Below are 27,098 nucleotides of genomic sequence, written 5' to 3' on the forward strand. Positions count from 1 at the left end.
ACACAACTTCAAACTAAAAGTGTTTGTTTTGATATGGACTGATGTATACCTCTAAATTGCTGGGCCATAACGTGTTTCCATGACGACTGACCGGAAAAAGACGTGTGTGACGACTCCAGATTGTTAAAATAAGTCTCTAAAGTAATGCAGTTTTTTGTGCCGTGGCACCTGAGTCCAGGCACCGTTTAACAGTTAGCTCCTTTAGCGCCGTTAGCTGCAGTAGCTCCTTTAGCGATGTTAGCGCGCCTACAGTTGAACTGGAAATAACCAGCGTACCCGTGTATGTGTGCCTCTGTTTTTAAAGTTTAGCATTACTTAAGAGACTCACTTTAACAATCATGAGTCACATAAACATGACGTCACACGCTTCTTTTTCCGGTCAGTCGTCATGGAAATGCGTAATGCGTCGTCAACGCAACCCAGTGCTATTCAAAATAATATTTAATAATTCATATAAAATAATTTTTGTTTAAATGTAGCTGTAAAAGACCATCATCATGTTAATATATGTCAAGTAAGCAACTGGGTTTAGTTGTCGTCCACGTGACGTTTCATTACTTCCTGTTTAACAGGAAGTTTATTTTGAAAGTCTGTATATGTGTGTGTTTTGATGCAACTTAACACCGGAAAGGTACGAAGAAAACGGGAAAAAGTGAGGAAAGTTCGGAGGAAGATAAACATTTCAAAGATTAAGAAGATAATGCAGATAACAATAAAGAGATTATTAGCACCGGTCAGGAATGGCAACAAGGTAAATTGTGTTCTGTTAGCTATGTGAATTTTTGGCTCTGCTAGCTAACTCAGTGGTGCTATGCTATTTGCCACAGAAATGCTAATGTTGTGTTTTCTCCTGTCTCGCTCTTGTGTGAGTATTTCAGTAATGGCTCCCCCTTTCTTTGACTGGATGCTACAGCAGCACTTTCAGTTTCTCTTCACATTTCTCTTCCCTCGCTTGTGTCTCTGCAGGTTACCTGTACGTCACCTGCCTCATCCAGAACTGCTCGGACAAAATGGTGACGGCTCAGTTCCTCGGCAAAATCGACCACAACTCTCTGGTGTTGCAGGACGACTACATATTTGTCAAGGTACGAACCAGGGAAACAACTGAATATGATGAATATACTGTACATCACCTGCAGCTCCAGCCTGGCTTATTATTACTGCTTTTACTCTAATCAATACTGTAACTGATAATTTAGTGTAAAATTCAATACCGGGAATCGATGATAACAGTTAAGTATGTGAAGCATGTCCACGAGAGGTGACACGTCAATATATTGTAATTTAATGTATTCACATTAACCTGTTAAATCATCGTGTTGGAAAGTACATCTTTTTTGGGGGGTACTTAATTTGATAAATGAAGATCCTGTTCATGTAAAAATGAACTTTCCAGGACTTTAGTGTGTAACTTGAATGAAGCCGTGTACTATTAATCACAGTCGACAGGGACAGGTCCCCGCCAAGGACAAAAGTCCTTGAGGGGGACAAAGGGGACATTGTGGACACAAATTAATGATTTTGAATAGTATAGTAACATTCGTTGAAAGCACAATATCAGCTGTTTTTTTTTTTTAAAGGTGCCATATGTAAGAATGTGACCAAAAAACGGTTGCTACATTCAAATTCAAAAGGTCTTTAAGGTTTCGTTTTCTAACGTAACTGGCAACCTGTGGTTTGCTCGGCAGCTGAGCATCTACTGACTGCAATGATTGGTAGACGGCGGTAGGTGGCGCCACATGCCAAAACATGATTTGCAGTCTGCAAAATATTTTTTTTCAACGCATTTATTTTGGCTGTACTGTTGTTGTTGGTGAGTTCAGTTTGTTATATGAACATTATTCCTGAGTCTCTGTGACATATTAGGAGGATTTTATGGCCAATTGCTTTAGATTTATTACATAATGCACCTTTAAGTATTGTTAATGTTATTTTTCCCGACATTTTAGATTTTTATTATGATCCAAATTTATAAAAAATATATATTCAGACTATTTTAACCTCGAGTCTGATGTTATGTTCCAGCTTTATTGTTTTATTGTTATGTAGTTATTCAATTTAAATGCTCAGTTCCATATTTATCCAGCTTTGTATTAATTAAGCCTTATTAATTAATGCTGAGGGATCAACACTGAAAGACACATTTCAAAGGAGAGTAAGGGAGAAAGTGTGAGACACACGCCAAAAAAGACAAAAAAAAAATATTTTATGCCCCCCCCCCAGGAGTTATTCTCTGAAATGTGTGATTTCTTTTGCATCATACAGATGAAGGCAACAGAAAGCAACACTGCTCTTGTAAAACTACAGATGGCTGCACACGGAGTGCAGTATTACACAATGAGAAGGCCAACAAAACGTTTCAGAAGTGAAACATACTGCTGACAAAAAAAAACAAAAAACACTGCTTGTCCCCGCCCGCCCCTGCACTGCTGCTGTATACACACAAACGCTCCCTCAGTCCGGTCTGGTAGAACTGAGGTGTAAAGAGTACTGAAATGGTCCAAGTCATCATGATATCACAATATATTCAGGGTGATATTTTGCAGAACTTCAAAATAAAAGTGCTTGTTTTGATGGACTGATGTCAAAATTAGTCCTGGGCCGTTAGCGCTGGTAACGCCGTTAACACTAGTAACGTGGTTAATGTTAACACATGGCGCGTTTCCATGGCGCGTTTCCATGACGACTGACGGAAAAAGATGCGTTTGACGTCATGTTTACGTGACTCCCGATTGTTAAAATGAGTCTCTAAAATAACCATGTTTTTCGTGAGCCCAGGTTCCCACCGTTAACCAGTTAGCTCTGTTAGCTGCATTAGCTCCTTTAGCGCGCCTACAGTCAAGAACTGCTTAACTGAGTACTCTGTACTGAAATAATGTCACATTCTGTTTGTCCAAATAGAGACAGAATAATAACCGAATGATAACATCGACAACAATAAATAAATCAATTATTTTGAGTGTTTTTTTTTATTATTTTGAATCAAACTCAACTGAGAGAGAAACTTCATTAGCATGAGACAAACAACAGTGTCTTCCCACTGCATAAAGTCTCATTTGTTAATCACACTTCACTCCCAAACTGCAGTAATTACTGAATTAATGCCACTTAGCTGCGCCATCTAAACGTGTCCCAGTGAAACCTGCATCCTCCCTGCTGTTTATTATTATTGTCACTCAGCAATTGTGTTCACTTGTGTTTAAAGGAAAGAAAGTCACTGCCTGAAATAGAGAGAGAGAGAGAGACAATATTCAGATTTCATTTAGTCTTTGATACTAAATGTTTTAGTGCGGGCGAAGCCAAAAAAATGTTGGTGACAGCCGGGAGTGCTTTTTCCTGAAAGTGTCACTTGGGGTATGATAAGTTCACCTCAGTGTCAGTCACAAAAGGCTCCCCGTGCTGAGAAAACGCAGCCTCAGCTGTTTGGGTTTTCTGGTTCAGCGCCTCGTAAGCTCTCCGATCAGATCTCTCGGTGAGAGTTCTGGGTGCTGTGCGAGCGCCATGATTCAGCATTTTACCCACAGGCTCCTGTGTTTGTGAGTTGGATACCGATGCAGGTTTATACCTTTCTGCTCAGTACGACTCCCCCCCCCTTTCCAACAACAGATGGTGACCTCTGCTCTGTAACTCCCGCTCACTGCACATCGCTTCATGTTGACTTCCTCGTTTTTTGTCTTTGAAGGCTTTTCTTCTGTGTCTTCAGGCGGGGGGGAAATATATCGACGTATCTTAGGCTAAATAGGATTTTCTGACATAAAAGCGTCGGATTCTGCTGCTGCTGCTGCCGTCTCTCGGAGACTCTAAAGTCAATTTTGATCTCACAATGTTTTATTCAAACTGGCATTACCCAGGTCCAAACAAGTTCTAATAGAAGTGGTTGATGTCTTTCGCAGCTATTTTAAATCATCAATTCATCATTTTAAAGTGACAATACCCCAAAAACATCCCAGTTCCAGCGACCAAAACATTAGGACTCACTGTCTCTTTGTGTTTCACGTCATTGTACGGTGGATATATTTAGATTTTAACCGTGGGTTTAGGACAAAAATTGACGGAGCGGTTTTAACTGTATGCTGACGACGCAACTTCGTTGATATGTGAAGTAATAGTTAGTCATGGGAGCACAATGAATTCCCTATATCAGGAGTGGCATTATGTGAACACACTTGTGTAGTAATTCAAAATCTCTTTGTAAGAATATATCTGTACTTTAAATTAGGGGTGGGAATCGGTCCGAAACTGGAGAAAATCACTGGATCGGACTATAAAAATGTGAATAATAATCAGCAAAAGCATTTTAGCTGAGTCATGTTTGGGCTGTTTATTTCTTCATTTTAGGAGAACAATATTTGTTACACAGTTGGACAATTATGTCTTTGAAATGACTCTATAAATGGTCTAAAATGACCGTATCGGGCTAATTTCAGTATCTGTATTGAAAACAAAGAAGTGGAATCGCCCGTTCCTGCTTTAAATTTGGATCATGTGCAGATTGTTGCTCGAAACCTGTTGTGTCGTTGTCGCAAATTTGTATATTTGTCTTATTTTATTTCTTCCACCTCTCCCCTAGGTCACCACAGGAAATCGTACCAAACACTACGTGTCCTTCCGGCGCACCGAGTTTGTCCAGATGAGGTTTCCGAAGTACGCCTTACCAAAGGTAAAGCACAACTTTTTGTAGATTTGGTTTTTTGTTTTCTAGCTTCAGAAACACATGATTTAAATCATGATCCTGCACGTTTTGGAGCTTTTTTGGTGATGTACATGTGTTAACGTTTGAGCGACTTTGATTGCAAAACAACACGATCTTCAAACCCTTTCAACGTTCTGCATCCACTGAGAAGAGAGTTGCTGTGTATGCATGCCTACAGATTCATTTATACTGTTTTGGTCAGGCAATCCACCCATGTGTATCCTACTGGGGCTGCAAAGATTATTCATTCCCTATTTGTGTGAAGAGTGTTTTTTCAATAGTTAAAACAAGTTTGGGGATTTTTCAGCTTCTTAAATGTGAGTATTTTTCTGGTTTCTTTGCTCCATATAACAAAGAAATCATTAAAACTGAATAATTTTTGTTCATGGACATTTGATGGACCAAATAAGTACTTGATTAGTATCATACTTTCCATTCTAGTCCAAAATATTGTCCTACCTGATGCATTTAGATTTTTTTGTAGGTTGCTAAATTATTTTTTCCCGGCCTCTTACTTACAATTTTTAGAACTGTGTTCTAAATAGCATGCAAACACTTCTAGAATTCATTAATCAAACATGTAACTTTTGGAAATAGTCCGGTTTGGTGTTACAGAAATGACATATTATGCTAAAACATTCCTCCCATTACATTTTATATTGAGGATTGAGTCACAGTTTGTCCTCTTTTAAAAAGCGGGTCACAGCTCGAGTGGAAGATGACATTTATCATCACAGGTGCCATAACGGGCACAAACGACTTCAGCTAGGACACGGATGTAAACACGGGCGGTGTCGCTGAATTATTCAAAACTGCATTTTTATTGAGGAGAGCCGTGCATTATTCAAGTCTAACAAAATGGTTTTTGGACACTTTAACTGCTCCTCCGGTCTACAAAGAGATTCTTTGCAGTTGTTCTGTTGCAAAACTGAATTCCTGAGTTTGGCTGAGACTCACACGAGACTTCGGCAGACAAATCGTCACAATTGTTTTTATATGAAATTTTTTTTGTGCCTCTGTGTTTTGGGTTCGCCTGCTGCGCTGCAGCAAAGGGACGGGAACACAAAGGAAGTGGGGGGTATTATATTAAAAAGACATGACACGACTTTGGAATATACACACTCAAAGTTTGTAACCAGGACCAGCTTCGGCTAAACTCTCAAACACAGTTTTTACAGACACTGTGAGGTTCAGGTTCACCAGAACTGAAGAATCTTCTTGTATGAAAGGTAAAAACAACTTCAGGAATACTTAAGCAAGTGCAGATGCCGATATCTACACTGGTGAGGACATTATTTAGAACTAAAGAAAGGTCAAAGACTGTTTGGTTAGCCTAAAAACGGCTAAAATCGGAAGACACCCATGATTGGGACTATAATCAGGCCAATTATTCTCTAACGCGGGGTGAACTTAACGTGATAAGTGCTGAACAATCGGGTTAGGGTTATACAAGCTGAAGAATTCACTTCTGAACCCGTTTCTTTGTGTTTTCAGTCTTCTTGCTTTACTAGCGCGGTATTCCTCCGCGGCCGTCTTCACATATAAATGAATCACTTCCTGTGAAGACTTTTATTGTGAAAATTTACATTCTAGAAAACAAAACAAAACATGAATAGATAATATCCACAAACTTACATTAGAATAAGCTGTCAATAAATTTAAAGTCCAGTATGTAAGTCCAGAAATGTACCGCAATTTTTAAAAAATTATATTTTCATTCATTTATATAACAAACTGAACATTTCCTTTCCTATAGAAAATGCCATTTTGCACCACAAATCAATTGGTTACAATATGCAACGTCACCACTGGAGGCCACTAAATCCTACACACTGATCCTTTAATGTTTTGACAGTGTTGTATGGTAATTCTCTGTCAGAAAATAAAATAAAAATTGCAATTAGATTTTTTTTGTCAAATTTGTTCATATTCAAATGTTGCACAGTACAGTTTAAAAATCCAGTGTGAGGATTTGACCTTTAATTTACATTTAAATTCCTCTTTATTAACTCACTTTATGCAAATGTACTTAGTTGAATTTCCCCTCGCTCCAGAGATTCTAACCTACAACTCCGTAATCCTATTATGACTGTATTCTACTTCTTTGTTGTCAGATGTATCCACGCTCATATTAAATATTCCCCTCGGCGCATCGATCGCCCGAGCCGTTGCATCCTTGCATCAATGACACGGGCTGAGGCGATAAATGAGCTCCACTCCAATAACAGGCAGGACAGGAACCTTTGCTGTCAGTGCGGGGCGACTCGGGGGGCAGCTTTACCCGTGGCACCGGGGCCTGAGTGCTATTGAATAGTGCTGATTGAACGGCGAGCCCGGGGAGATGGCTCATGCATTTTTCAGCTTTACGCCGAGGAAAGAAAACATTTAAGACGATCACTGGCATTGGCACCCTGTCAGAGACGAGTGTGTGGAGTGTGTTTTACACACACACACACACACAGACACAAACACAGACGCCAGAAAATGTATAGGATTACTCTTGTTCAACTTCAGCTTCACCACTTAGAGAGATCCTGTGCCTCAATTGCCTCGACCAAATCAACTTCTACCACCCTCAGTGATTTTTAAGGAAGGTGAAAAGGATTGAATGACACACACACACACACACACACATTATTGATTAGGTTTGTCACAAAGGTAATGGCTAAATTGGATTCTATCTGAGTGTGTGCGTGTGTGCGTGCGTGCGTGCGTGCGTGCGTGCGTGCGTGCGTGCGTGCGTGCGTGTGTGTGTGTGGTTGTACTTATATCTTTGTTAGGACCAAAAAAAAACACATTTGGTTAAAGGTTGGTTAAGGTTAGACCAGTAGTAGTTAGAGTGCCTGCTTAGCAATGCAGAGCAATGAGAACTCATTGGGACAGCGATTTGTCTTTCAACTTGAAGGTTGTTGGTTCGGTTCCCGGCTCCGCTGGTCTAAAAGTCGATGTGTCCTTGGGCAAGACACTCAACTTAACTTATGAAATAAATGTGATGTGCTGTATGAAAGTGTGAGTGAATGGGTGTGAGTGGAAACTGTAGTGTACATCAGCCATTACTTTTTCGAAGCATTTCGAGTACCCGCGGTGACAAAAATCGCAAAAACAAAGTGCGAAGAATTTCCACATACACATGAATGGAAAATGGACGAGAAAATCATCTCAACCCAGCCCAATTTAGAGCCTCACAGTGTTGCCGTACTTTAAAGTAGAGACGTGGTTGAAACTTTAAACGGGCCCCAAGACTTGGGACTTTTCTCACCTAAATCAAAATGTTGTTACTTATTACGGTTTTTAGATAATCACAGTTTAACTTTCATACTCTTTTTTTTTGACGTTTTCATATTTTATAATGAGTGTGTATTGCATTTCCCTCTCGCTGAAAATAATCACAAATATCCAACCTACACGGACAATTTTTTAAGTTTTTAACAAAAAAACGTTGCTATAGTTGTTGTCTAACCCACTTGCAATCAGAAGAAAGTTTGCTCCCTGGCTCCATGTAACCTCTATCGTCTATTTTGTTCACACTACTTGTTTTTCCTGGGGGCGTGGCCTGTAACTATGGACATAAATGTGGAAGAACCAGACTAGACCGATATAGATGTCAATATACACACACACTGATCGGATCTGATCGGATGTTCTTGGGTACAAATCCTACAAGGCGTAAATCTCCAGGGAATGAATGTAAGGTCCTGTGAAGTCATGGAAACCAGTGTGTGTGTTTGTGTTAGTTAAAGTGCGCCTCTCTCTCTCTCTCGTCTCCCTCTTTCTCTACATGTGTCCTCTTACTTGGGTGAGCAGATAGGTCACACGTCGTGAAGCTTTTAAGTGAGGCGACAGAGGATGAGGAGGAGGAGGAGATAGGGGAGAGGGGGAAATACAGAGGGAAGTGAAGGATGGGGGGAGAGAGTGCTTGTGTGTGTGTGTGTGTGTGTGTGTGTGTGTGTGTGTGTGTGTGTGTGTGTGTGTGTGTGTGTGTGTGTGTGTGTGTGTGTGTGTGTGTGTGTGTGTGTGTGTGTGTGTGTGTGTGTGTGTGTGTGTCTGTGTGTGTGTGTGTGTGTGTGTGTGTGTGTGAGAGAGAGGGAGTGTTTCCATGTTTTTCCACTTTGAATAATTGAAAGGCCGGAGGATAAAAAATGCAGAGGCCATCAGAGGAAAGCAGTTTGGCTCTGTCCTGTGAGACCTGACCTGAGTTATGGATTAACCACACACACACACACACACACACACACACACAGTTTACTGGGCTGTGAAATCACAGGTAATATTTGTCCCTTCTTCTTCTTCTTCTTCTTCTGCTTCCATCCTCTCTCTCTCTCTCTCGTCTACCGTCTGTCACCCACGGTTGTTATCATCACCTCTGTGTGTTTAACATTTTAACCAAAGTGACATCGTACAAGTGCAGTGTGCAGTCGCCTCGTCGGGTTCACACAGGGAAGGCTTTACTGAGAAGACACTGCTGTGGTGTAATCTATGTTATAATATAAATATGTAGAGATATGATCTACAGACTATCCTCGATTCGCAATTCCATTAGAGAATTCTTCAATATCTTAAACTATAATTATTCCATTTATATCGTTAAATATCCTAAACAGGAATTAAGAAATAAATTAATTTTGGATATCTGTAATAAATATCCAGTCTTCAAATATTAACCCTTAGTGATCAGATCAGTGCCGCAGGTGCACCCTTGGTAGGTTGCCATGGGAACAATACACAACTTCTTATATGGAAAGGAGTTAAAAATTCTACAGCAGTGTTTCCAAATTTCACTAATTCAATATTTTCATATTTTTTTGCTTAGGTGTGTATTATTAAAAAAATATAATAGTTTTCATCAGATTGCCTATAGGAATTCTTATATTATTATTATTATTATATTATATTGTTATAGCCTCTGTATATACATTTTAACATAGTAATGGGGGAAAAAACAGCCTAAATGCTCTGTTTCTAAAGGTTTAATTATCACATTTAAATTGTATTTATATCATTTAACATCTTAAATGATGCAAGACCATCAGTAAATATTTGAGCTGAAACAATTAATCCATTATTAATCCATTACTAAATTAATTGTCAGCGCTTTGAAGCTTTTTTTCCACGATTAAAACAAGATTTCCGATCGTTTTAGCTTCTTCAATGTGAGATTTTCATTTATTTGCTCCACAGAAACAAAGAAATCATTCAAACTGACAAAACAAAGACATTTGAGAACCTCCTTATTTGCAGGTTTGACGTTTTCTGGCATTTATGGACCAATCGGCAGCTCTAGTTAATATTATTCTACCAATTCAATGTAAATCCTGGTTGCCTTTGCATGCAAAGATCACGTCAAAACTTACGCTGACCTTTGGTATCTCAACAAAAGTCCGGCAAAGTCTGCAAGAACACTGGACTCTTTCCTCATCCGCAACACCTTGCTGCATGAAACACTGGCAGAGATGGTAGCGTATGACGGTTAAAACAGCAGGTGTGAGACGAATGTGTCAAAAGCAGCGCTGGAGAGAGACACTTTCTGCTCAAAAAGACTAAAACAGTGGCTGAAGATTTAACATTAAACCACCAAAGAAAGCACCAAAAGTTCTGCACTGCTGCTTTTAAGTACTTGCGAAAGCTCAAAAATGTGCGAGCCAACTGTATCAAAGACCTCGTCACCGGATTCACTATGAATAATGTCCGAGGGCCATGATGAGGATTTTAATATGATTAATAGGATGTGTTGAGTGTGGAGGGAAAATGAGCCCAATGCTGCTGAGAGAGAGTGAGCAGACTGGAGAGGCTGTTATGTGACAGATGACTGCCAGGGGAAATCTGGCATTAGAAGTTGTCCCTTTTTTTTTTCCCTCCATTAAGTGAGCAAGACGTTCCTCAAAGTATTCCAGGCCAAGTCTGGGTGATGATTGGGTTTAATCTATTAAAACCAAGAAGCCTGGGTGGATTGTGCTTCTTAACGAAAGTGAGAGACTTCTGCCGCTGACTCCTCCGTCTCCTCATTGTATGTAGAAATGAAACATTCCCCATGGCCGAGCAAGGAAATGTAAAATAGTCTGCAATCCAAGCCAATATGAGTTCTGCTGTTATTAGAGGCTCGCAGTGTCACAACAAAGTGAGACTTTGGGGAAATAACGGTGAGTAAAGGCCAATCCTCTGCAACCGTGAAGTGATTTTTTTTTTTATTAGTTTTGTTTGCATTCTGGGCTCTAATTGAATGAGTTGTTTACCGACACAGAGGTGATGCTGACCTGCTGTACATCACATTTCTCTTATTAGTCTGGTGCTGTGTTTCCTGGTTGAGCACTGGTCACACACAACACTGGTTTCTCAAAGTGCGGCCCGCAGAAACATTTCTGGCGGCCCGCAATGAATTACAGTTGATTGTTTTAATCCAGGAGGTGCAGAGCTTGTTAAATGTTTATTGGACATTACTGGATACAGACCAATAAGTATTAACTGTAGAACTGCAATCTGGTCATTCAAATTATTACAAATGGGATTTCTTTCAGTTTTTTTTTCTTTGGCGGCCCTCAATCCAACATCGGGTTCCTAAGTTGGCCCTCAGGTATCAAAACTTTGAGAACCCCTGCTTTACATACTTCGGTATGTGGTTCAAAGGAAGATTTTTTTTTGTCAAATTTTGGACGACATACCGAAGAATATTTTTTTTGTCCAATATTGGACGACATACCGAATTATGACTTTTTTTGTCAAATATTGGACGACATACCGAAGAATTATTTTTTGTCAAATTTTGGACCACATACCGAAGTATGACTTTTTTGGGAAATTTTGGACCACATACCAAATAATAATTTTTATTTTTTGACACATTTTGGACGACATACTGAAGAATTTTTTTATTTTTTTTTATTTTGGACAACATACCGAAGAATTAGTTTGTCCAATTTTGGACAACATACAAAAATAATGTAACAAAATGCTGAGCGCATAACGCATATTATAATAACTTACTATGTTATGTTGTGTTGTAATTTTATGAGTCTATATGAGCCAATAACATATGGATAAACAATTGTTTTATAACAATAAAGTAACTCTTGATAGAATTCAAAACTTTAAGTTTGCTATATGTGGGCTGACCTTTTATTACCCTGCATCGTATGCTGTACTTCATGTATTTTATTATTACTATTGCTGCTGCCGTGACGCTGAAGGCAGCTTTTGCCTTGAATAAATTCACTTTGGGAGATATTAATAACAGTGTGCAACAGTGTGACTTCCCTTCTTTCCTCAGTATTGTTTGTTGGTCCAGCACCTGTTTTAAGTTATATCTATTTGACGTACAATATTACTATCGATGTAATTTCTGCGCTAACCTTACGAGGTGATCTATCACTTCTGCTCATTATTTGGAATATTATAAGATATATTATGTGTCGTTACATTATCAGCTCGTACACTTGTTTCCTTTCAAACCAGTGTGTTTTTATACTACTGTGTTCTCCTACCTTACTGCTAGCGTCATTCGTATTATTCACATTATTTATTATACGTTGCTCATCCTTGTGGTTTCCTCTTGCCCTGCTAATGGAATTTATGTTTGTAGGATGAGCATGGAAGTGTCTGCAGTTCAACATTCCACTGTAAATTCTCAGGATTTCTCTCTCGAGTTCCCCTTCTGGTTTGATTATTATTAACACCGTGTCGAGTGCAGGTCATACATTTGAAATCCCATATTTCTGGTTTCCAGGATCTCTCCACAGTCGAACCCTCATATGCCTGGGGGGGGGGGGGGGGGGTGTCGACTGTGAACCTGACAGAGATGGATAGAGTGACTTTCTCTCACAGGGCACTCAGTCATGCAGCTCCAAGAAGCACCGTGCTGGTAGAGATGCCCTTCTGTGTCAATTCAGTAGTAAAGAAGAAAGCACTTTGAATCTAAGCAGGTGGCATTTCCAACAACACTGGGCTTGTCACTGGGCCGGGTGCTGATATTTCTCGCGATCATCCGTCTTTCCTGTTGTCCTCGTAGTCCTTAATCGTATAAACTCACCTTAAATACCAGTGACTCCAGTAATGGATCAGAGGATACAGGTATCGCCAGAGTGCAGTTTTCTATATTTTTTACGTTTTACATATTCACTCTAAACTGACTCCAATTCAAGACAAAGTTGAGTTTCCTTTACATTTTTTTTGCCATTTCTTTCAAGCATTTGACTGTAATTGTATCGCAGTCGCTCCTCTGTCATCTTCTTTGTCACATGCCCTACCATTATACAGCATATAAATATATATATTCTGATGCCTTTTACAAGTGACGTTGAAAGTGTAAAAAGTCAAATAGAAACTGTCATAGCCGTCTTTGCCCGCTTAAACAAAAGCAACGTCTTCGAGTCGTCGTCTTCTCCCTCACCTCTCACCTCAGCCAAATCCACTAAGAGCGTATTTTTATACGTCTAAAGAAAAGCTCCTTTCGACTGCCATTCATTGTAATCCCGTTCATAATCAGACTCGAGACATTTCAAACAAAGTACGGGGACATTCATACGTGTCGCTTGACTGCAGTTTTTTATACGTGAATGTAAAGCGCTTCACCAGAGAAGATGGATAGAGGCGCACCTTATGTCAGAAGTGTTTTATGTACTTTAAGAATTATACATGAAACTGTTCAAAGCGAGATTATGTGGACGACGTGTGTTCTGAGATGCAGTTCTAACATTTCAGAGGGAATGCAAAGCAGGTTTGAAGCAACATATCAATATGTAAGGTCCAAAATCTGTTTAGTGGTTCTTTCCTTGAAAACACTTTAAAAAGGTAGATTATATTCAAAAGGTTGTCAGTGATTCTATGTGAGAGGAATTCAGCGAATGTTGGCCCCCGACCAAACATTTATTTTGTGAGTGAATGTCTTCCGAGTCAGCATTTGATAGTTTAGCATAGGATAGTTTAGGGTAGGATAAAGTAGGGCTAGGTTAGGATAGCATAAGCTCGAGTAGATTCTAGGATAGGATGGCGTAGGTTCAGGTAGCATAGGATAAAGTAGATTTGGGTAGGATAGGATAGAGTACGCTAGGTTAGGATAGGGCTATCCCAATTTGAGGGGAGGAGCTCAAGCAAATCCCAGTAAAGTTTAAAATATACAGCCTAGAAGCACAACAGACCATCTGAAGTAGTAACAGCATGGTCCAGCAGAGGGTGCTCAGAGAGCAGCTTGGTCTTACATCAGCTTTGAACAGTGTTGATGTTTTGCTGTGAAAAAGAAGGTCACAAGTGTATACTCAAATTAATAGCCTATAATATTCATTCAGACTTTTGGGGCGGAAATGACTGGCTTACTGTCTCGTAATCGGGAAATGCAAATACATTTGCATTTATTATTGTGTTATGTTTACTGCAGTGACAGCACGTCCAGCTAAAGTTACAAAGTGTACAAGTGACTTTAGGTCAATCAACTAAGGACTCCGCTGTTTCCGAAAAGCTGATCCAATCATATAACGACATATCCGCGCGTTTATTTTTATTAAAATGTGTGGGTTGAACACGTCCAGTCAGGACGTATTTATGTCCACACTGTTCTTTCTGTGGATCATATTTATAGCCACTCTGTTTGGTGGAGGTTTGACTCTGAATGTTAAGAGGCAGCTGGAGCTGAAGTTTGCACACCTCTGGGAGCCAGCTCCTCCCTGAGCTCCAAGCTGCTGCCACAACTGAGCATATAATGCTCTCAAAGTGATTGGAAAACGGGATTTATAATCAAAGGGGAGCCGGCGGAATAAAGAAATGTGAGATGCAGTGTGGCCTGAAGGCTGTTTCACAAGGAATGAACAGGGACGAGAGGTTTTTATGAAGCTGAGGTTTTTGTGGGCAGAGTTTACATGACAAACACTCACCGAGCTTCAGCGGGGGAGAAACAACATGGTTGAGATTAGAGGTTGAGGATCAATTTATCATGGTTTCACAGTTTTCCATAAAACTCACATGAAATACAGCTTATGTGGAACAAGTCTGATTGCTTGGATTCAATCCCATTTCACCCCTTGCCCCCTAGCACTTAGCCCAACCCGTCCGTTTTGCGTGTTCATGTGAAGTCTTGGGTTGTCCTGATTCTTGATGATGTAGAGAGGTAGGATGAATTGTAAGGGCCTAGCTAACACTTTTTCGGGGTTAGGGTTTCGAGATTAACCAAATCCAAGGAAACTCGTGGTGTGTTTCCACCGAGTGGAACAGTTTGGTACGGTTGGGTAAGTATTTATTTGCGTTTCAATTAGTAATACTACCAACATAACAGGCGTCAACCAATCCATTCTTTGGCACACTTCCGTACGCTCAATGTAGACCAGCTCCAGTGAGCTGATTGGGCGACAGAAAAGCGTCACTTCCTTCAACGCCTGCGGTCTTTTGTATTCTCACACAAAGCTTGACGTCTTGTTGACACAAACGAGCAAAGACAAACCAGCTGCTGGATGTCTTGCGTTGTTGTCTGTTTTGTCATCTTTGATGTCGTTGTTCGTTGTCGACGCACCGATACGACGTTTACCCCGTCTACCAAGTAAAGGAACTGTTCTCAGTCGGAACACAAGCCTGACCCAGGGCTTTACTGTTCTAAACCGCACTGCACCAAACCGAACTGTACCATGATGGAAACGCGGCTTAGCATCACTATCACGAAGCTAACATTGGTTAGCATGTTGTGTAGTTAAGATTACCATGAATAAAATCTGGTATTGGGGCTTAATCCAAAGTAGTCTAAATTAGTTGTCAACTGACCTTGGATCTGCTATGGATGAATGAGCCAATCAGTTTTTTTGATGACATCTGACGAAACAGCCTCCATTTCTGCCGTAGGCCATTTGTGGTCAAACCCTAATTTGGGTGTAATCGAGATTCTGAGCTGAGAAATAAACCACTCCAAGATGTGTCCTCTGTATGTGTAACATTTATTCCTTGAGTCACTCAGACGCAGTCCATTTATGAACATTGGGAAATCAGTACCCGGCATCCAGGAGTGTTATATCTCTGAGCCATAAATCCAAAGTGTGGTTTTTTGGGGGGGTTTTCGGCAATATAGCAGGCAGTGTCAGAGTTTGGAGAAGTGCCTTCACCGGGCACCGCCCCCCTGTCCTCACGGCGCTTTATCTTGAAATGATATGTTAATGTAATCACTATAAGAGAAAGCGCTGAGTCGCTCTTTGTGGCGTCTTTCACAAGTGATGAAGTCCTTTGCATGAGAGACTCGCAGTCTTTGGAAAGAACACATAACAAGTTTTCTTAGATGCCAACAACATGTTTTGTCATTGGCTGAAGTGCTCGCTTATCTCCTCAGCCACTTTTCGGACTCTGTAGCTCTGTATTGGATTGTTTTCTGTGGCTCCCAGTCAGGTGCTGTCAAAACAGTTTGACATGTCTGTGCATCAAACTTTGCTGTTTATTGTCTATTATCCTTTTCCCGATTCATTCCTTCTTGCCATTGGTTCCCTTCATCTGTACCCTTTGTCTCATAATTAATAATTTTTAAATTCCCTTTACTAGGCGTTTGTGGTACACCCCAAAATTGTGACCACGTTTGTTTTTATTTAATGTAATAAGCCAAGCAAGGTTTGTATTTTCTGTATTATACCTATTGATTAAGGTGACTGACTTTGTTCTAATGATGTTAGAAAGAAACACAGCTCAGGTGCAATTTGGATGACGAACTGCAAACAACATGTCTTTATTTGCTGTTGAACTTCATCTCTATTTTACCAATTCCACTTTTGTTACTGTAACTCTGGGATCCTCAACAAATTAAATAAAAATTCCATGGCACTCCATTAAAATGACTACAATAGATGATATCTTTGTGATATTTTTAATTGTAATAACATCAAAATAAACCGCGGAGTCCTGAACCATGAATTTCCCCGTTTACCATTATTTCAATTATCCCGATATTAGACATTCATTAACCCAACTTCTTGTGAGTTCCATCCCTATTCCCAACACCAATGTCCCTCAAACACTGACTTATTCCTCCCTCTCCAGGATGTTCAGATCGTGAGTACGGATGAGAACCAGGTCTTCCTCGCCCTCCAGGAGTGGTACCAGTCTGACACTTATAACCTGTACCAGTCGGACCCCCAGGGCGTCTACTACTCCATCATACTAGAAAATGTCCGCAGCACCAAGCAGCCGGAGGAGAACGTCCTCATTGACATCCTGGAGGTGAGCGTTTTTTACAAAGGAGGTCATGTTAATGAGGTTTGTGATTTTCTTCAAATTTGGCCAAGTGTGGGCCAAGGAAAGAATCAGTGGACCTGTAAAATTATATTTTTCAAATACACTACCGTTCAAAAGTTTGGGGTCACTTCGAAATTTTTGAAGGAAAAGCACTTTTTATCAATGAATTTAACATTAAATGAATCAGAAATACACTCTATACATTGTTAATGTGGTAAACGACTATTTCTAGCTGCAAACGTCTGGTTTTTAATGGAGTATGTACATTGGTGTATAGAGGCCCATTTGCAGTGTTCTAATGGTACATTGTGTTCGCTAATCGCGTTAGAAGGCTATTGGATGATTAGAAAACCCTTGAAAACCCTTATGTTAGCACAGCTGAGTTGGTGATATGAAAATGGGATGAGGTGTCATTATTGAAGATTGAGAGGCAACACTATCATCACCAGTCCATTGTTTCTGGAGAACTGGAGAAGTGACTTCATGGGCCACAGTTTCCGGCTAAAATGTTCTGTTACTGCGTAGACGCATCCAACTTAAAAGATATGAAGTGAACGCATATAACAATTTGTCCTTGAATTAAATTAAAGTTTTGTGTTTTGGTGCATGAGTTTGAGCTGGAGACTACTGTGCCGCTTTGGAGATTGCAGTTGAATTTCTTTCTCCACTTGGATAAAGAAGAAATGTGGGGCATGCTGCTGCGACGGCGGCAACTGTGGAAGGATAAAGGCTCGATGCAAAAGGAGCTGAAAATGTAAAAGAAAAGATGAAAGTGATGAGATGAAGGAGTGCGGACAGAAAGAAGAGAAGCCAGAAGTCCAGAGAGAATACAAGCAGCCTTATGTACTTTGATTTAAACAATTACTCTTTTGAACATCGGTGCTACATAATAGATAGAACACAGAGCTCGGGGAGTTTGTGGATAGAGTCATGTCTGACATGCTGCCTGGCTCTCAACAAATGTGCCTGCGCCGTCTTCATCACCATGGCTGCGTTTAAAGTTTCAGCTTCAGAGGCTGCAGCTCGCAAACCTCGCAGCCGCAGGAAACCACGCGGCGTGTATTGATTTCAGCGTATTAAACTTTTACAGCCCCTGCACATGCTCCGTGTCAGTGTTTCGCTTTCAGCCACCGAGTTAAACGCATCGCCTCGTAACGCAGTTGCGCTGCGGGGTAGTCGGGTTTCAACCGCGGCTGATAGTTAAAGGGCACCTCCTCTTATGTTCTGGTTAATATTTTAAGTCTAGCTCTTTAGCTGAGGGTTGAAGTTACAGTCCTGTTTAGGCATATTTGGACTCTTTGTGAGTACCTGTGACAGGAAACAGACAATTTTTTGAGTCTGGTAAATCTGCGATGTGCATTAGAATTTGTATTTGAGTCCACAATATCTTACGAACATGTTTGTCACTCAATTTTGCTGTTTTTCCCAACAGGAAACTGAATTTAGTTTGAGTTTAACACGGAAAATTCTGCGTTTTTAGCTTGCTGTGACATGGCAACTACTGGTCTGCGGCTGCCTGGTTGTGTCACTTTAATTTAAACACCTGCCGTTCCACAGGTACGTGGAATCAAAGGTGTCTTCCTGGCCAATCAGAAGACGGACGGCAAAGTGGTGACTCTCATCACCTACAACAAAGGAAGAGACTGGGAGCCCTTGGCACCGCCCACCACGGACATGAATGGCAAGCCGGTTAGCTGCAAAGCGGTAAGTTATTACCTTTGTAATGTGTATTTGTGTATAATTAATAGATTGTTGCTCAAAAAGTCAGTAAGTGGCAAAAAGAACAGCTTGGAAACGTAGTAGTTGTGATTATATTGGACAAAAAGATGTTGAAGATGGAGCTGCCAGGCAAAAGGAAAAGCAGAAGATCACAGAGAAGGGTCGTGGATGTTGTAAAGGAGAACATGAGGACAGTTGGTGTAACAGAAGAGGACACAACAAAGTTTTCTGCCTGGTTTCCACCTGCAGTCTCCCACAGTTCGATATCCATCATGCTATTCGGCGAGGTGAAGCGGAGTTAGTCTGGTCCCCTTTATTGAAACCACAACTCACAACTCGCCATCTGACAGATATGAAAGAAGACATAGATATCAGGGAAAAAATCCAGACACCTTTGCCATCGCTGAGACGTACACACCTGATAACTCTTATATTCCCTTTAGCTTCATCTATACCTCAGAATATTAACCTTGGTGGTGGGGGGGGGGGGGGGAGTGAGAGAGAGATGGTTTTACTTTGAAAAACTGGCGCCGCACTCGTCACCTGACTGACATCACAAATCAGAGAAGCGAGACGGGGCCCAGATATTGGATTTACTATCTAATGTGTCACAGTATCAGGCTCCTACTGTCACCCATGTCTATTACCTCACCACCTGACAGATGTAGTGACATACAGAGGTCCACCCTTAGAATGTCCAAACCCTTGGAACCACACAAAGCACTCGACACTGACAATTATGCCACACTAGAGAGAGTAAGTATTGTAATATAACGACACGCACTCGTGTGTTACAAGTCATTTAATATATGTTTACGCGCTGCTTTTAAGCAGCTCTACTGAGGGACTGAGATTTAAATCGATTGTGTCAGTGCTGCCGCCTGTCTGTTAGCGTACTTTCACACACACAACGAACATAGTATGGTTTATGAAACTCGTAAAACGTTACAGCCTCACTGAAAGGCACGGGATTTATAACTCGGGTTTGTGTACAGTTGTGTGATTCTGTCACTCTGTCGCTCTTTTATTTACATCGCTTATATCACGTCTCCACATTCTCCGATTTTACGGAGGCTTACGATCAGCCTTGGGATTTTACATCACAGCACACAGGAGTTGTCGATCCGCTGTCGCCTCCGTCGTTAAGTTCAAATGTGTTGTTCTTTGTGACTATGGTGTTTGAAAAACTGTTGTTTGCTGGCCCGAAAACTGAGCAAATGAAGACTTTCCTCGAAGTGTTTCTACAGGAATTCGTGCCCATTCATTATGTAGAGCGTTTACGAGGTCAGGCACTGATCCAGTTCATCCCAAAGGTGCTCTATGGGGTCGAGGTCAGGTCTCTGCGGGCCATTCCAGTTCTTCCACACCAATCTTGTCAAAACCGTGCCTTTATAGTCCTTGCTTTCAGTCGTGTTGAAATAAAAGGGCCTTACTCAAACTGTTGGAAGTCGGACGCATAGCATTGTCTAAAAATGTCTTGGTGTACTGAGGAGTTAAGATTGTCCTTCATAGGGACGTCAATTTTTTCAGCCTTTTATAAACATCCACGTCCTTTCCCTGAAGGACTTGCTGTGTTTTCAAGATTTTCTATCACTCCTAGTAATAAATAATCATAGTAATGGTGTAATGCAGCTTCATTGTAAACCACTATTATTAAAAATTCATCTTTCCATATTGAGTCCCCAGCACTGTCTGCAGGTCAGTGTTTGCATTCAAGAGTCTCTTGTCTGATTCTCTCATTTGAAATTAATTAGGTCACGTTAAATATCTCTCACTGCATTAAGTTTGACGCCTATCGCTGTGAGCTGTGTTTGCCGTGGGATTATCGCGTGTCTGTGCAGCTAAGACTCATTAAATATGACTGAGCAAAGTGTGAGTGTCTTCTTGTCGCCGAAAACAGTTACCCGAAGATGCCGAAGCTAATTCTTTCCCACGTACTCAAGGACACTTGATGATACACCTGAAACATTAAATGCTGTCCTTGTGTCTCCACCCTGCAGCCCGACTGTCACCTCCACCTGCACCTTCGCTGGGCGGACAACCCCTACGTGTCTGGGACGGTGCACACCAAAGACTCGGCTCCGGGGCTAATCATGGGAGCCGGTGAGTCTCCATAGCAACACGAGTGTTTTATGGCGTGACCATGTACCAAGTACAAACCTCCGAATGTGTCACGTCAGGCCAACAAAAGTCACATGACGAGTGGGAAAAATTACCTTGAGGCTAAAGCTAAAGTGTTTTTTCCCCGAGGTTTACTGCTTCAGGGGGGCAGACTGGGTTGATGGAATTTCAAATTTTATGTGAATTTTATACAGTTGAAGACGTTGAGTGCTTGAGTTACAGTCAGTCCACCTGTCTCTGCACTGCATGTCTGTGTGTGAACTCAGAACTTATAGTCAAGACATTGACAAGATTAGAAATAATGATTTTTATTCCAAATAATTAGCAAAAAGAACCAGAAAAACAGTTTTCAGCTGTGCTAACATCATTGCACAAGGGTTTTCTCATCACCCAATAGCCTTCTAACGCGATTAGCAAACACAATGTACCATTAGAACACTGGAAATGGGCCTCTATACACCTATGTACATATTCCATTAAAAAAACAGACATTTGCAGCTAGAATAGTCGTTTACATTAACAATGTATATAGTGTATTTCTTATTCATTTACTGTTATAATCATTGAAAAAAGGGTTTTTCCTACAGACATAAGGACATTTCTAAGTGACCCCAAACAAATGACTTCCTAGTTTGGCCAATCGATCTACACTTATGTTACTCGCCGTTTCCATTGTGTTGAGAAAGTCCCTTCCTCCAGCTGAAGCTGATCTGAAAAAATTCTCGACTAATTAAGAGTTCCAAGTTCCTGTGAGATGCAAACACCCTAAACACACTGTATAAAGGCTTGTTAAATAGCCAGCTCTTTGACTGTATCCTTACTCAGTGTACGGGGCCTCGGGGGGTTTTTGTCTTTCTATTAGAAATGTCCCCATATAAACAAACACAGCAAGAGGTTTAATAAATAAAATTGCCGTTGGTTCAATGAACTCTTCTGAGTGTTTGAGTGCTCAGGCATGAAGGAGTGCACCGGAGGTATACTTACCGCTGTGTCAGAGCTCTTCCCAGGGTAAATGGAGGTTCGTGTCTGGGGGAGTGACACGTTTTAGCCCGACCATGTGAACTGTTTGCACAGAATAGAGGTTTATTGAGGAGACGTGCTCGATAAAGGAAAAAGTAGCTCCGTGTGTTCTTACAAACCGAGCTCCTTTGACCTGGTCACACTAAAAACAAACCCATAAAGAGTCAGAGGCTAGTGTTAGCTATCAGAGGTTAGCAGAGCAGCGTGTGTCTTGGCTAGCGATGTAGCAAGAAGATTGTAGATTCGTAATCAATTTGTCTGTTGATTATTTTCTATATTAAACTTTTAAACTATTAAACTGAGTAATCGTGTTTTAAAACATACAATATTTCATTTAGCCAGGTTAGCCCAAATTTAGCCAACTTAGCCCAAAGACGCCATGGCTTCATCGTTTGCATTAGCTACTGCTAGCTAGCTATTACTGTGAGGTCATGAGAAGGCGATGTTGAAATGTGAATCGTGAATTGAGCTTTTTCTTCTTTTAAATATTTATTTATCATGAAGTTTTAGTGTTTAACGAAAGCAAACTCTATTTTTGACCAAGGTTAACTTAATCATTTGACTTTATAAATTAAAGTTACTCTTTTTTTTGGTTGTTTTTACTTTCACATCATTGTGTATTGTAACGGTAACAAAAGCCGAACGCCTGTGTGACGTCTGTTTTCCGTAGCAGCCTTCAATCGACCTCAACCTTTCTTCTTCGCTGTGCAATACTTTCTCAATTTATGCAGCTCTTCAAGGCACCGTCTGGTCTCATCTGGTCAGATGTAAAATAGCGAATTAAAGTAATAAAAAGTGTTCTAAGGTTTAGTCGTCTGCCTTCTTGACTGTGTGCGATTCTTCACTGTCTTTTGTTGCCTCGGTGCTTGAAGCTTTCAATTCTCCCGTCTTTCCCTTCAGGTAACCTTGGCTCCAAGTTGGTGGAGTACAAGGAAGAGATGTACATCACCTCCGACTGCGGGAAGACGTGGAGACAGGTACTTCATGTCCTCCTGTCCGTCTTTTACTGTCCATTCTCGTGAAAGCCGCTCAACCCGACTTATCGTCTGTCCAGGTTTCTTTTTAACCTTCTCATCTCCAGTTCACCTGCTGAAAGTTCATCTTTTCTTTGAAGGTTTTTGAGGAGGAGCATCACATCCTGTACCTGGACCACGGTGGCGTCATCGTTGCCATTAAGGACACATCCATTCCTCTGAAGATACTCAAGTAAGAACCTGACTTAGTTCAAATCTTCAGTGTCATACATACTTTATCTGTGATATGATGGATTTTATGCAACTTATTTCAGGTTTTGCAACACAAACACTGACTTTTGTGATGCTACTATTGCCTTTTGTTTAGTCATTGTTGTTTTTATTCTCCAAAATATCATATTTTATTGCCCAATCGACCTCAAACTTCACAAATGTGATCAACCAGCAACAGGAAATACTTTCTTTTGAAAACAGGAAGTTGGGAAGTTATGGCAAATCAAGCATTAATTACTAATTATGCCCTAAACTTAGCATGTTTGACAAAACAAAGAAAAATTATATTATGTACAATAATGGAAGTTCCAGTATTGTGACATAGTTAAAATAGTGCCACCTAATGGCAACAGGTAGGTCATGGGGTTATCTATATGTGATATTATTCTATTTCCTTAGTTTAGTTTATTGTTAAGGATAAATACATGCAAAAAAATATAAAATATAAATGACTACTCACTGCAGCTAGTTATTAAATCTGTCTTTCTGCTGCGTATTACTTTGTGCGGGTTGGTTAATTAAAAGCACCACACTAAACTGCACTATAAGTAAACAAATTAGACGAAATTTTAAGGAAAATAAAAAGCGATTTGGTCACCGAAAACTATATAAAAGCATGTTTTGTTCCCCCTAACCGTCAAATACAGGGAAGATCTGTAAACCACCCCTCTGTACCCTTCAAAATCATTGACGAAACCCCCATTACACACAGACACACACTGCTCATGCGGACAATTTCATTCTCGGCGAGATGTTATCTCGCTCACTTCAATAAATATGGATGAAATAATGAGAACGCGTAGATAAGGAAGTGCTCAGAAAAACATTTATCACAGACCTGAATCAAATGACCTTTTCGGATGAGTCCTCATCCGTCTCTCTCTCGGTGGAGTGTTGTCTTTCACGTCCTCTCTCTTTCTCCAACCTTCTCTCAATCGATAAACCTCAAGGGCTTTGCAAAATGTTGTGGAAAACATCTCACACGACAGCGGCCGAGAAAGAGAAAGAGATAGAGAAGGTGTTACGTATGAAAAGACAACTTTTAACTACTCCATTATCCAAAATGTTATCACCTCATTAGGTGCTGAGAGAGACAGAAACTCTCCTCTCGCTGTAGTTTCATGGCTCCTGATATTTCTCTTTCCCGGCTGCACCATTATTAGAGAACAGTGTTTGTGTGTCTGTGTGTGTGTGTGTGTGAGCAACACATTTCAGCTGTGCATTGTTCTGACGCCAAGAAACTAATGATGGACCAGAAAATGTTACGACAGTAGTTTTTTTTTTTTACAAATTCGCTCATTACAAGTTCAGTAAAAGTCTCAGTCCAGCTGGTTCTCACTCGTCTCTGTTGTAAATGTGCAACCACTGGCGTTTTTGTCACACCGCACACTTTTGTGTCCGACTGTAAAACCTAATTTAGTGGTCTTTTTAAAGTTTGAAGCCTTTGACCACATCAAAAGTGGGAAGTTTTCTGCTTCACTTCAATAGGGACACGAAAGCCTCACTAAGTGACAGTCCTTTGGTTTTAATTTGACATTTGTAGCTTTATGTGGGAATACAGGAACATGTACAGTAAATACAGATGTAACTAAAAACAAAAATAAGTAGGGCAGTTTAATTATTATGTAATCGCAAATGTCCCAGGCATTTTAAACCTTGAGTAAACCATTATTTTATCCTAAGCTTGGGTTGGTAATTTGATCCTGAAACACTGTTTATGTCCTAATATCGGTTAATAAAATAAAAACGTCGAAACAGACATAAGTGTCTAGCCTTTGCAATACTGTAATCATTTGAAAAAAAAAACACCTATGATTGGTTGACATATTTAACAGCTAAGCAGTAAATGAGAATATACTGAAGAGCGTAGGCGACTTCGACTCTTTAAATGAATGTCTATGGGAAAATTTAACTTAATTTATAATGTCGGTTGACAGTTTATTGTGGAGTTAATGGTCTCAATCATTAGTTTTATGCCTTCAATAAAACATGATGTCAATTTTGTAAATTATGTTTTGAGAAAAACGGACAAATAAAGCTGCATCCAGCATTGTGCTGGCCCTTGCAGCAGCCGCCCTGCCAGCAGGTGGCGCTAGGCCCTTGACTCAGTTTTCATGTGCTCATGTTTTCTGGCCGGGTCTCCAATCTCACATCAGATCGCTCAATGAACTGCAAAGTTACAGGCCACTTCCTGTTTTTTTGGTGATATGGTGGCTAAATTTAAAATAGCTAGCTTGGTTTTGGGTCAGGTTAATGTTCGGAGACAAGTTCAGGGTCAGTCTCTTGTGTCACGTATGAAGTTTCGAGCCAATCGGTCAATGTATTCAAAGTAACAGGGCACTTTTGTGGCCGAATTGTCAAAATTGTCAAAATTCCCAATATTCCGATGGTTGCCGTAGCGACGCCCTTTTAAATCCGCGAGAGCATTTGGTAACTTTTCATCTTTGATGTGTCTAGTACACATTGACACATTTTTTTTTGTTATGTTTGTACGATAAACATGCACAGACAAGTTCGTTCAATTACAAAACTATTTTTTGGGTGGAATTTGGTACTACTTTGTCCTACCAGGTTTCACCTCTGTGGGCGCTAATGAGACGTTTTGCACACGTTTTTACGCATTTCCATTGTTCCCACCACTTCTGATTTGCGTGCCAATTTTTGTCCAATTTCACCGATGTTTGGTAACTCAAAAATGCGGAATTCCAGGAATACCAATAGATCCTCGCACCATTGGGTGCTTGCTCGGGCCCTAATAAGCACATTATGAGTGGACACCAGTGTGATTGACAGGTGATAATTGCTCAAGAAGAGCCTGGTCGCAGATGAACTTCAGCCAAATTGCGAATCTCAGGACTTCAAAAACAGAAACTCGGATTCCAAAAGCAAGACGTTTCGCCATGCAAACACATCTTGGACCGAAACGTCCTGCCTTTCTTGCTTCACACACACAAATTAAACTCTCTCTGCTGTAATGTTAAATAATACATTTTCCCATCGAACCTCAAAATAGCACTCACACACATCTGAGGGCATGGCAAGCTGCAGCGTGAAAGGAGGTAAGAGGAGAGTCCCTGATCTGAAGACTTGTTGACCCAAAACACTCAACGCAATCGATCCGCGCCCTCCAAGCGAGACTGGCCACTCGTCTCTCCTTCAGTCTCTGTGATAATAATTAAACCAACCATAGCCACAGTCACAGCCATTTTGAAAAGTGCATTTACACACACTAATTATTTTATTATACTCTTCGGCTCACACCACACATTTATATCACTTGATTTTTTAAAAAAAAGCTCTCGCTGTCTTACGAAATGAGACACCGCCACAAAACACGGCGGCTCTGATTGGATTGTGTCGCGTACATTCATCATTTATGATTAGACGGGGGGGGGGGGAAAAAAAGTCTTGTTTTAGGTTTCTTCACAGCGCAGAGGAAATGGATTACGGTGCCTGGTGATTGGCGTGCAGCATAGTTATACGTTTTTGCCCACTAATCTATTTGATTACAGGGTTATCACTCAATCCATTTCTAATAATACCTCAATATTACTTGGAGGAAATGAGATATAATTGGATCGGAGACTGGGGACATGGGCACGTAGACGGCTGTCTATGTCCAGTAGATGATTTATGGGGTGACTGAATAAATGCGTTGCTCAAGAGAGAGAGAGATAAAAATGATGTGATATGAATCATTAGCAAGAATTCTCTATCTAAACACGTGCTTTATTCAAATTCCACAAACTTAAGTTTCCACTTGGAAACACCAGTTCAATGACAAAGTACTGTATATAGCTGCAAACCTTTTCTTTAGCCATTGTACGTGAACCTAAGTGGATTCTATGAGTGCCTTTTGTTCATGGTTCAAAAAGCTTCATTGTCAATTTCGTACAATAATGGCACAGACATACAGAGAATCTATTCACTCTGAATAGAACCGCAGTTTCAATAGTGCGAGGTTAGTGTTATATGGATAAAAATCTGGGGCTTGGCTGCCACGTTTTCACCGAGAATGAGCACGGATTTTGTGTTATTACCTCACACAGACTCACTTATTATCGCCGTATGAATAATGTCAGGTGTTCTCAGTGAGGAAAAATGTGGTGAAATCC

The 27,098-nt window shown here is 40.5% G+C and overlaps 1 protein-coding gene across 1 annotated transcript in view; it reads left to right on the plus strand.

The window, feature by feature from the left end:
• sorcs2 (sortilin-related VPS10 domain containing receptor 2) overlaps nucleotides 1–27,098 on the plus strand; it is a gene marked incomplete at both ends in the record, with an annotated part of 329,447 nt that overhangs the window by 285,945 nt on the left and 16,404 nt on the right. The window contains 7 exons of the mRNA XM_083910412.1: nucleotides 967–1,085; nucleotides 4,571–4,660; nucleotides 16,682–16,861; nucleotides 18,434–18,580; nucleotides 20,596–20,698; nucleotides 22,637–22,713; nucleotides 22,851–22,942. Coding sequence (XP_083766538.1) covers nucleotides 967–1,085; nucleotides 4,571–4,660; nucleotides 16,682–16,861; nucleotides 18,434–18,580; nucleotides 20,596–20,698; nucleotides 22,637–22,713; nucleotides 22,851–22,942 — 808 coding nt within the window. The remainder of the gene's footprint in view (nucleotides 1–966; nucleotides 1,086–4,570; nucleotides 4,661–16,681; nucleotides 16,862–18,433; nucleotides 18,581–20,595; nucleotides 20,699–22,636; nucleotides 22,714–22,850; nucleotides 22,943–27,098) is intronic.

The sequence above is a fragment of the Microchirus variegatus genome (genome assembly GCF_963457635.1).
Source record: "Microchirus variegatus genome assembly, chromosome: 2".
NCBI classification, from domain to species: domain Eukaryota; kingdom Metazoa; phylum Chordata; class Actinopteri; order Pleuronectiformes; family Soleidae; genus Microchirus; species Microchirus variegatus.